This window comes from Malania oleifera, chromosome 13 (genome assembly GCF_029873635.1).
Source record: "Malania oleifera isolate guangnan ecotype guangnan chromosome 13, ASM2987363v1, whole genome shotgun sequence".
NCBI lineage: Eukaryota > Viridiplantae > Streptophyta > Magnoliopsida > Santalales > Ximeniaceae > Malania > Malania oleifera.
In genome coordinates, this window is record NC_080429.1 from 31,511,658 (window position 1) to 31,522,662 (window position 11,005).

General features: G+C 35.4%; 1 protein-coding gene across 2 annotated transcripts; it reads left to right on the plus strand.

The window, feature by feature from the left end:
* Positions 1–6,284: 6,284 nt before the first annotated feature.
* Positions 6,285–10,664, plus strand: LOC131146155 (E3 ubiquitin-protein ligase BOI-like). 2 transcript variants are annotated; one of them, XM_058095523.1, is made up of 5 exons: positions 6,285–7,385; positions 7,721–7,830; positions 8,976–9,337; positions 10,017–10,169; positions 10,248–10,664. In XM_058095523.1, exons 1-5 carry the CDS (start codon positions 7,249–7,251, stop codon positions 10,548–10,550), a joined length of 1,065 nt encoding a protein of 354 aa, XP_057951506.1. In that variant the 5' UTR covers positions 6,285–7,248; the 3' UTR covers positions 10,551–10,664. The 2 variants fall into 2 exon arrangements, with proteins under 2 accessions (XP_057951506.1, XP_057951505.1); XM_058095522.1 differs by having other exon boundaries at positions 10,017–10,664.
* Positions 10,665–11,005: the final 341 nt, after the last annotated feature.

Consider the following 11,005-nt stretch of genomic DNA (forward strand, 5'->3'; position numbering starts at 1 on the left):
TTACAGGGTCAGTCGACTGAACCCGTTCTGTTTCCTAAATTTATTTAACATAAAAAGGTCAATCACCTAACCAGTCAAGGTTAGTCAGCTGAACAGTTAAAACTCATATGCTTGTTTTCTTTTGTTTCGAAAAACTCTTGTTAACTTTTATACTTTCCATATTATTTTGAGACTTTGAAAAATATTTTCCGGGGTTTTCAAACTTTGGTCTTTAAGTCAACGATTAAATCCTAAGAGCTTCAACGCATCCATATTAAAATCTAATTCTGAAGTACTTACATGAGACATTCTTAAACTTAAAATATTCTAAGCACTCTAAGTCTTTATGCTTGTCTTTTCCTGGAGTCCATTTTGATTTCAAGCTTCAATATACTTTGAGCTTCATCAAATTTATCTATCTTTGAATTCAAACTTCAATATCCTTTAAGCTTTTAGATGTCAATAAACTCTTGTTAATTGAATTGATTAATCAATTTTAAATTGTTCAACCAAATTTAAAAGCCAATTAGTTTTTATTTTGTTTTCCTAACCATTTTGTGTGTGTGTGTGTGTGTGTGTGTGTGTGTGTGTGTGTGTGTGTGTGCATGTGCAAGTATGGAGAAGTTAGCCCACTAGATCTCTTTTTAAATTTTTTGTTTATTTTCCTCTCTCTTTTTTCCCCACTTTTCCATGTATTCAAATTTTTTAATTTCCATATATTCATTTTTTTTTTCATGTATAAAGATCAAAATAGACACTAAAATTAAAACTAAAACCTCAAATTATGTTATATAATGCTCGGACAAAATGGATCATCTACCTACATAATGAAATTATGTTAGATCTAATGTATATACCTGGTGCATTTAATAATTTCTCATATATATTTGCATCAATTATCGTACAATTGTGTTTTTTAATAAAAAATATTTTTGTAAAAAATTCAAAATAAGATTCTCACATTTTGTCGGAATAAAGGAATGCATCACTTTCAAACATTTTCAAACCCTAAAACAAACATTAGAAGCATCTTATCTTCTATAAATGTAATAAGTTTGTTCATTATGGAAAAGACCTTTATTTTTATTTCTACTTTTTGAATATCAATAAAAATATAACATCAATTTTTCATTTTTCTGCCATTAAATATGTAAGTTAGAAATTTTTTTCAAACTAAAATTTTCACTTTTTTCGGTAGTATTGGAAAACCCAAAAATAATATTACATTCTTTGCAATCGTCACGGAAACTAAGAGAAATGAAACTAATTTCTAAAATTGAAGAGGTGCTATAAATAAATAATACTTTTAATGGCTTCAATCATTTCCACAGTGAAAAATCTCAACCATGAAAACGCTCAAATGTCTGTCAAAATAATTTTTATATAATTTCTTTTACAAATATAAATATTTTAATTTACACAATAATTTATAAAAATAGAATAATTCTTTTTTAAAAAAATTCAACTATAGTATTCTCACACTATACCACACAACAGGCCAAAAAAAAAAAAAGAATCATATATATATATATATATATATATATATATATATGTGCGTGTGTGTGTGATGACATACTTGTGATGGAGCAAACTTGGGCATTCAGCATCCAGACCAAAAAAAAAAAGGAGGAAGGCATTGGGGGAAGAAAAGAAAAGAAAAGAAAAGAAAAGAAAGATCCCAAACAGAAACACTCCCATAGATAGGATTTGGTTGATGCTATCAAGGAGGGCAGCAGAGCAGAGGGGGGGACAGCCACCCACCTAAAAATGCTCCTCCTCCTCGGGACAACTTGTGCCCCAAATGCTATTGTTTATTTCTTTGTGTTTGGGTAAATGCATGTATCAAAGGTTGCCACTTGCCATAATGGCATAATCCCACATCCACATTTTTATATACGTCTCATGTGTGTTTGTGTTTGTGTTTGTGTTTGTGAAGGTCTTTTATTGAGAGTTTATTGACATTTAATATGTAATTTTATTCAAATTTAAATCTAGAATTTGAAATTTATGCTATCATATAATGTAAATTGTTTTGAGAAAAAAAGTAGGGTTCATTTGTATTAAGGATTTTATTTAAAAAAGAGATAAAAAAAACTTTTGAAAATTAGTTTTATATATTAATTACTAGTAAAAATACATATTTGTCTAAATATGGTTGAAAATTTTAAAAATTAAATTCTAATTATGTGAAAAATTAAAATTTTGCTCATAGATTTGGTATATTGTTTAATTTTCTTTCTTACTTTGTTGATGATTTAACATGAAAATATGAATTTTTTAATATTTTTATTCTCTTTTCTTAATGTGTTTGGGTTTCAAGGCATGAGGGATGAAAAAAAGAGATCAGGAATGGACAATTCGGTTGCCTCAAATTCCACTTGAGGAGGTATATGGGTAATACTTATTATTGGACCTAAGTTTGAATTTTGTAATTATTCATTAAAATAGTGAAATGAGAAAGAAAAATGTTGTTTAGCATAAGCATGACAAGTTTGTGATTGTCGGTCATCTATCATGTAAGAGAAGGTGATGGTTATTTCGGTAGCATGTCGTCTACAAACACTATTACATAGTGCTTAAGAGTATAGATTTTTAGAAATTAAATTTAAAATTATGTGAATTTAAAAAATGACATATATATAATTTTTTATTACATTTCTTTCTTAAAATTTATAATTTCCAAGCATTACCTTAAACACATTTTTTAAAATTTTCTAAATGTGATGTTGCAGTTCCAAGTATTTTCCAAATTTTTTTTTTAAAAAACAAACTTTTAAAAATCATTTATAAGATTAAAAATAATAGTTTGACATTAATTAAAATTATAATTTTAACAATTTTCTTGATAATGGTGAGAAATTTAAGAGGTGCAGTTTGGAAAAGCCATAAAAATCTGTGAAATGGGAGAGATCCACAGGCAAGATTTCAATTTTTTTCTGACAGCAGATCTGTCCAGATTTATTATTGCCTAATGCAGAAGTCCTCCCAGCACAAATGTGTCATAACATAAAGAGGCCATTCTCAAAACAGAGAATGGCAGGGCTCCGTAATGATGGCTCATGGCAGGCCCCTCGCCTGTTTTTTCACTGCACCTAAAAGATAGTGGCCAAGCCTACGGGTCGGGTCGGGTTGGTTAACCCTTTTTCGGCAAAATGGGCAATTGGGCATGAGGCCAAAACGGCAAAATCCCCCCTGCCCCTTTCCTCTACACCGTGCCCTCTGCTCCTGGGGTTGCATGGTCGGTCATTGGGACAGTGGCAACCAGGGCTTAAGCCTCAAGGAACAATTCGGGTCGGGTCCCAGCTGGATTAGATGGGAGATGTGGACTGCACTGCACCTGTGGAGGACATCAATTAGGTTCATGATTGTGAAATTGGCCTTGGTCCGCTCGGACAATCCCATCATTTTTGTGCCATCGCCCCTTATGTGTCACTTCTCAATTCCCCTAAACCCCACTCCACCTCCCACCTTTTAAATGCCACACCAAAAAATATAAGAACACAAATAATTACCTAATTAGATAATTTGTTTACTTAACAATGGGATGAGCTTGAGGGTAGAAGATGAGGGGTTGATTCCTGGCACATGGCATTCACGTGCCCATGAGTTTTAATTTAATATTTTGATTTTCCTTTTTCGAAAATCGAAAAAGAAAAAACCCACCGGCAATGATGCCTGCTGTGATGGGGTGGTCTCGCCCGCAGTGAATCATTCCCCGGGAAGACCCAAGGGTGCGTGCGTGGTGGGTGCCCCGTGAATCACGGATCCGTTCCGGTTCCTGCTTCGGCTGCCTCCCTCTCCGTTTACCCGCCAATGCGTCAGCCATAAACAATGGCAAGATGGGCCCACATAGATGGGCCACCAAGCCCACATCGCCATTACTCCCTCAGCCCTGGCCCATCTCACGCCCCCGCCACCACCCCCCGGGCACGACCCTTCTTGATTCTTCCCGCTTTCCCCTTCTTTAATCTTCCCACTGCAACTCCATTCCACCCTAAACCATCATTACTCAACCACACAAGGATATAAATTTCGTGTTCCAATATTAAAGTAATAAATAAATTTTTTTCCCTTCCATAATTCAGTCTTAATAATATTCTTATGACTTAAAAATATATACATGCCCATCCCTCCTCCCACTAAAATTTGTATGCTTACAAAAATATTTATACCAAATACTGTTTATTTATAAAAATATTCGAATTCATCGATCAATAAATATTATATTAATGCTTCGACCTATTAAAATTGTGTGAGATAGTGGTGTACTTGTAAAGATTCAAAATTTAATATAACATCACATAATTGATGAGTTTTAAATTTTATGTTAAGAAATTATTTTTAATATGCTAATAAATATTTTATTTCTAGAAAATAACATGGGAATTTCTTTCTTATTTAGAGAAATAATTTCTGTAATTTGGGTCATTTCTAAGTGCTAATCAAATAATAATAAAATATTAACAAATATATTTCAGCTGAAGAAATAAAAAATGAGGCGACATGAAAGGCTTTGGTGAAAGTACAAAAGTGCCCCTGACAATCCAAAATGAGCTGGGTCATTGACCATGTGGGAGTGAGTGGGAGGGGACGTGGGCTGGCTTCAATTTATTTTTTTGGTCACCCCACTTACTAGATTTTTCTGCGCGTGGACAGAAATGCCCTTGGACATGGAGTTAGAGCACAATCCATTGGTGGCATGGGGGAAGGGGTACATGGTAATTTCGTGGTTGAGCACGACAGTGCTTTCCTCTTTAGGTAGAACACCGGATTAGACCATAGGATTTGGTCCATCCGGCGTGGGACGCATCCTTTCATACTCTCAAATCAATTCAACATTATTATTATATATTCGAAACCTTAGCATTATTGACAACATGTGGCCAAATCTGTCATCTGAATTGGGTCTCCAAGAAAACACATGACTTTGATTTATTCATTTGAATATTTCAAATATGATAAGTGTGTGTGGTATGCTTTTCTATTTTTTTATTATTATTTTCAAGTCATTCAAAAATTAAATCGACAATTTGGATCTGAATGACGAAGTAAATCCGAATCAATTGTACATATTTTTAGTTTTTTGGCTAGTAAATAACCATTACGTATGATACTAAAACTATAAAAATTGATGGTTTTGATGACGATAAAAATTAGTTTAGCGAAATTGGTTCTACACATTTAAATAGGCAAGCGTCTTTGTTTAGGAAGGAGAAGAAAGATTGGACACGAAATTCTCTACCCTAACTCAGTGGACAAATATGAGATTACCTTATATGTTTTTTGGGCCCATTGAAAGAATTCTCGTGACTTAACATAAAAATTAAAAATAAAAATAATGTCTTTAAGGCCAACTTATGACTTATCTAATAAGACTTCACCCTATTTCACTGTCTAATAAAAACATGTTACGTGCCTCTAGCTCTCCTATCCAAACATTAAATATAAACGTAATGTATGTCTCTTATCATCCTACAGGCAATAATGCTTTCCATTAGTCACTCAAGGAAAATACGCCGTTGGCCTACCCTATGCCTTGATAAAAAAATTATATAATTATTTTAAATCTCAAAATCATTATAAACTTATCATCACAATTACATGTACGTAAACGTAACAATTTTCAACTTTTATTTCTAATTATAAAATTACAATAGTTATCTTACACGATACCATATGCATAAAGTTTGAACTAAAATGATTGAATTAAATTAGGAAAATCTTAGAATTAAGATTTATTTTTTAAAAAAATATTCATACTTCATAGTCTGAGAAGGTTGTTGGTGACCCGACAAAACCCCCCACCCACATTGGATACCCATTAGAAGTGTTGGCTCATCCAAGTTAAAAATCTCTTAAGAAAAATGAATTTTAAAGCAAAAATCACAATTGAAGTGTTGTTGTAATGTTTTTTTTTTTTTTTTTGGATTTTGGGTTTAGGTGGGATGAGACTTGAGACTAACATCCAAGACCAAAATCACTAAAGAACAAAACAAAAAATAAAACATTTAATTGATGCTAATCCAAAAGCCAACCACTAATGGATAAGAGCTCTCTCTCTCTCTCTCTCTCTCTCTCCCTCTCTCTCTCATCTCATCTCCATTAACATAGCTACCAAAGTGCTTTGCCTAGCTGGATTAGATTTCCTCAAACCTACACCACTACACTAATTGGGTTGTCATGGGCGACCCGACCCGGACCGAATCGCAGCCCGGTCCGCACCCGCCAAATGCAAGGGCAGTAGGGTAATTTCGTCGTACGCATCAGTAACTGAAATTAAAAAAAGGGAATTACTGGTGGGAAAACGAAAAGAAAGCTGAGACAGCAATGAAGGTTTCAAGTCCCCGTACAAATGGAATCGGTTTTCTTCTTAACCGATGCTACTCCACCCACCACCACCACCACCGCCACCACAACCTCCACCGTAACCTCTACCGTTTCCGCATTTCCTACTTCTTTATCATCATCGTCACCATCTCCATCCTCTCGTTCTCTGATTCTCTCCCGCGCCTTCTCGTGATCTCCATCCTCGCCTCTCTATCCGTCGGATTGATCTCCGAATCTGTCCTTAGTAAGGTACCGATTCCGTTTCTCTTTCTAATCCTGTTTGGTTGCCTGGAAAAGGCAGGAAAGGGAGAGAGATAAAATGAAGATGTCAATCTTATGTTCTATCTAAGCCGTGTAGTTGAAATAACGCGTTCGCTCGGTTGAAACTTGAAAGCTTGAAATCTTTTATTTTTTTATAGTGTTTGGTTTGTAATTTAGTTACTTAAGCTGGAGATTTCCTAGACGTTGTCTCTTTTATTGGCCGAAATTTTCGCCAGATTAGACTTAATTGTTCATGGGATCACGGAGGACGAGGATCTTCATGTTCTGTTAATGCTTTTGATCTTTCATGTTTTTTTAGCGTGAATGATGGTTAGGATTTGATTCAAGAAATATTCGGTAGCTTGCGGTTTGCAAGTTTCTCTTTCGGTTTTGTTGAAATTGGAATGTTAGGTTCTGTGTTGCTTTCTTCAAGCCCTTTGCTTGGAGTTGTTTGGTCATTATATTCCAGGCTACCGTTCTGTTACATCTGCCGGATCAGACCTGCGTTTAATCGATTCGCAGTGCCCTCCTGGTAAACAAGAGAGGATGTTTGGTTTTGTTTTATAGGTCTTTCTTGTCATATGTTCGTTTTTTGGTGAAGGGATTAGAGTCCTGTTTTTAGCTCTCTTCCTTGCACTCAATCACTCCTTCAACACACAAGCGCACACACAGATACATGATATGCATACTGTTCTGTCTCTGGACTCTTTACGAAGAGCCTGTTCCAAGATCAGGAAAAAGAGGAGTGGGTTTGGCTGGATAGCAGAACGGCCTCTGCAGAACTTCTATTGCACGACTTTTCAACACAACCAAAACATGTATGCGTATCCCTGGGATAGTGGTGGCTATTGATTTTAAAGGAAACTGATTTGGCTTTGCATTTTCAGTGCATTCCCATTGGGTTCTTCTGGATTTTGTTTGAAGCATTTGAACTCTTGGTTTTTTCTGGCTGCCCGCCTAGCATGTAGCACCTGTACACTTCTAGATGATTATGTTCATGTAACCATGCTTCATAACCTGTTTTGGAATCCTGAATCCATTTTGGATCCCTTTATTTGTAATTATGAAATTTTGCAGAGCACAATTTGACTTTTATTAACTGGTGCTTTGAGTTACCATGTGGAATTTTGACATTGTGTTTGTTTTTCATTAGGAATATGTTTGGAGGTGATGGCAGCAATCCTGTGTTTCCCGTTTTCCTGGAGGAAAATCGGCTGCAGTATGATGCTAATGCATTGCCTCAGCTGCAGTTATTTGGAGATTGTGAGTTTCTCTTGAAACAAATTGATTTAGAAATATTTTCAAGTTAATTTATTATGGTTTTTGTTTCTCTAGACTAGATTGATCTCATGGTTTATCTTGGGATAGTATTGTTTTGATTCCTCATGCTTTCTCTGTTCAAAGGTTAGTTTAATTTTTGTGCCATGTTTCATGATCATTCATGCAATTTCTTATGTTGCATTACTTCTTAAAGAATTGAGTATTTTGCTAACATGTTATAAAAATGTCAATAGAGTAGCGATGAGTAACAATATGTAATTGCTTATAAACTTGCTTCATTGTGTAATATCTTCAGTCCACATTTCTACATTGAGAGTAATACAGCCTCATCCAATAACAAGAAAAATTGTACAGCTATATTGGTGAACAAGTTTTTAACTGAACTTTTCTGAAGTCGTCAAACTTTAGCCTATTGACATCAAAATTCTGTTAATCCATTCAAGGACATCCCTTGTAATGAAACAAAGATTTCAGGCAGCTTGCTAATTGCTTTGTGTAGTGGAGCAAGCGTGAACTGTTGAAAAGCTCTTTATAAGTTTTCATTTATCTGTCAACAGCTGCTACAACCGTTACATAACTGCAATAGGATATATATATATATATTTTTTTTTTATTTTTATGCTTTTTCTTCTTATTTTTCTCCTGCCCCCTTTCATGAATCAATCTTGACAAGCTATGTGGAAAGCGAGGGATGGAAACTAGAGGGGGGATGATAATGATACACAATTATTTATTTTTTACAATATTTGGAAGATGTTCATTAATTAGTAATTTGATATGAATGCTGTTTTGTTAGAAAAACAAAATTCTTTATCTTGATCATAATAGTAGTTAGGCATTTCTTTTCAATGTTGTTATTGTATGTTGCCTTGCCCACAAGCATCCCGTGGCAGTTAATACTCAAGGAAACTAAAAAACCCTGTTTAGTTCATTCTCATATTATCTTTATTATCGGTAATCTAAAGGATGTTTTCCAGTAGAGTGATTATTGTGACCTTTTGTTTTCCGGTTATTGAATCATTTCGTTGATCATTTTCTGTGTGTGCATGTGAGTCTTTTGGTTAGTATCCATGTTCCATTTATGGTATGATTGTGTGTGTGCTATAACGTGGCAATCTATCTTGCAGTCCCAGTTGGGTGTAGTGTCAATCCCTTGAACTACATGGGAAATGAACACACGGGTGCCATGAACCGGCCAATCAAAAGAGGCAGGGAGGCAGAATCTGTCTCCCGGCAGCCAAAGTTCCACATATCTCTGAATAATAACCTTTGTCAAGATGAAGCTGGTCATTCTGGGAGCATTATGAATCCAAATGCTGTATCAACCGGCCTAAGGCTTTCATATGAGGAAGATGAACACAATTCTTCCGTTACCACTGCAAGTGAAAGCATGACAGCTGCTCTCCCAGTTATTCTGTCCCTTGGAGATAATCTTAAGACTGAGATTGATAGGCAGAAAGAAGAACTGGATAATTATATTCAAATTCAGGTAATTAGCTGGACTTAAAGATTCATTATTCTATTCCGATCCATGCTCCAAATGAGAATCGCTTTAACTGTGACGAACCAACTTTAAGCAGTCAAATAAATTTTTGCAAAATTTCAGGAGTTAATTTTTAACAATTGTGGTTCTTTGTTTGGATCTTTTTTTGTTTTTGTTTCAAGATCCAACTATTTGATTACTTTTGGGTGAAGTGTCAAGTGATTTTTAATTTCTTTTGGTGATTCCTAATAACAAAAGTAAGCTTCATTCCAATGAATTCAGGGCAGCTAAGTTGAATGATTCCCAACAAGGATAGCATTTTCATTGCGTTTATTGTATTTATTGTTTCAAATTAGATGTTCTTTACTACGACAATACTTTTTGGTATCAATATCATTGTGTTCAGAGAAATTAACATTCTGAAAAGGTATTATTGTTCTGCAATAATGGGCTGCAGGTTGTGCACTATAATTGTGGTTCATATTTTATCTTATTTGTAAGCGCCTATGTGAGATGGTGTGGGCTTGGGGCAGAAAGCAAAGAGGGAGAGAGAACATTCTGATCACTAGGGTTCTGTTTGCAATTTTGTCTTGTTGGATAGGCCCATGTTTTAATTTCAGTTTTTGTCTGCAATGACATTGCCTCTGCTTTTGGTTTATATTGCTTTGTAACTGATCATAAACAGGAAGAAAACATCATGAAGGGTGTAAGGGAACTGAAGCAGAGACACACACTTTCATTCCTGAGTGCCATAGAAAAGGGAGTCAGCAGGAAGATACGGGAGAAAGAACTGGAATTAGAGAACATGAACCGCAAGAACAAGGAACTAACTGAGAGGGTAAAGCAGGTCACCGTGGAAGCTCAGTCATGGCAGTACCGAGCAAAGTATAACGAGTCACTTGTTAATGTCTTGCAGACCAATCTCAAGCAAGTGATTGCACAAGGCGCTGCGCAAGTAAAGGAAGGCTGTGGGGACAGTGAAGTAGATGATGCAGTCTCGTACAGTAACGCAAACAATCAGGCCAATTTGGGTGCTTCTGGGAATTCTCTCTGCATGAAGGCACAAATGTATTGCAGAGCTTGTAAGGGGAAGGAGGTCAGTGTGTTGTTATTGCCTTGTAGACACTTGTGCCTGTGTAAGGATTGTGAAGGGTTCATTGACATCTGCCCTGTCTGTAGGGTTGTGAAGACTGCAAGTGTTCAAGTATACATGTCTTAATGCAGTGATTATGTTGAGGCATGTATGTTTTAAACACTTTCAATCACCATTACCTCCTGATGGAGCAACGGAACAAAGTACATATAAATTAAATTGTCACGGTTTCTGGGATTATGAATTGTGCATGGTTGAATTGATCATTCTGATGACAAAATTGGGTTTGCATGATTTCCCCTTGCTTCCATATATTACTAATGTTTTCTTACTGCAGTTGCCGGTTCATGACATTGCCAGTGCCTTCTGTTTTTTGCTTTTGTTTTGACGCTCAGTGTTTTTTTGTTTTCAATTTGATTTACCAAATAATAGTACGAAAATGGTAGGTGTTTTGGGAATCTGTCACTCTGGCGCAGTTTTGGATAGATGCAGGGCTAGACTCTAAAAGTCACCATAACTTTTTGGTTTTTGGCTTTTTGTGTTTTTTTTTTTTTTGGTTTTTTGTTTTGGGTTTTTGGTTT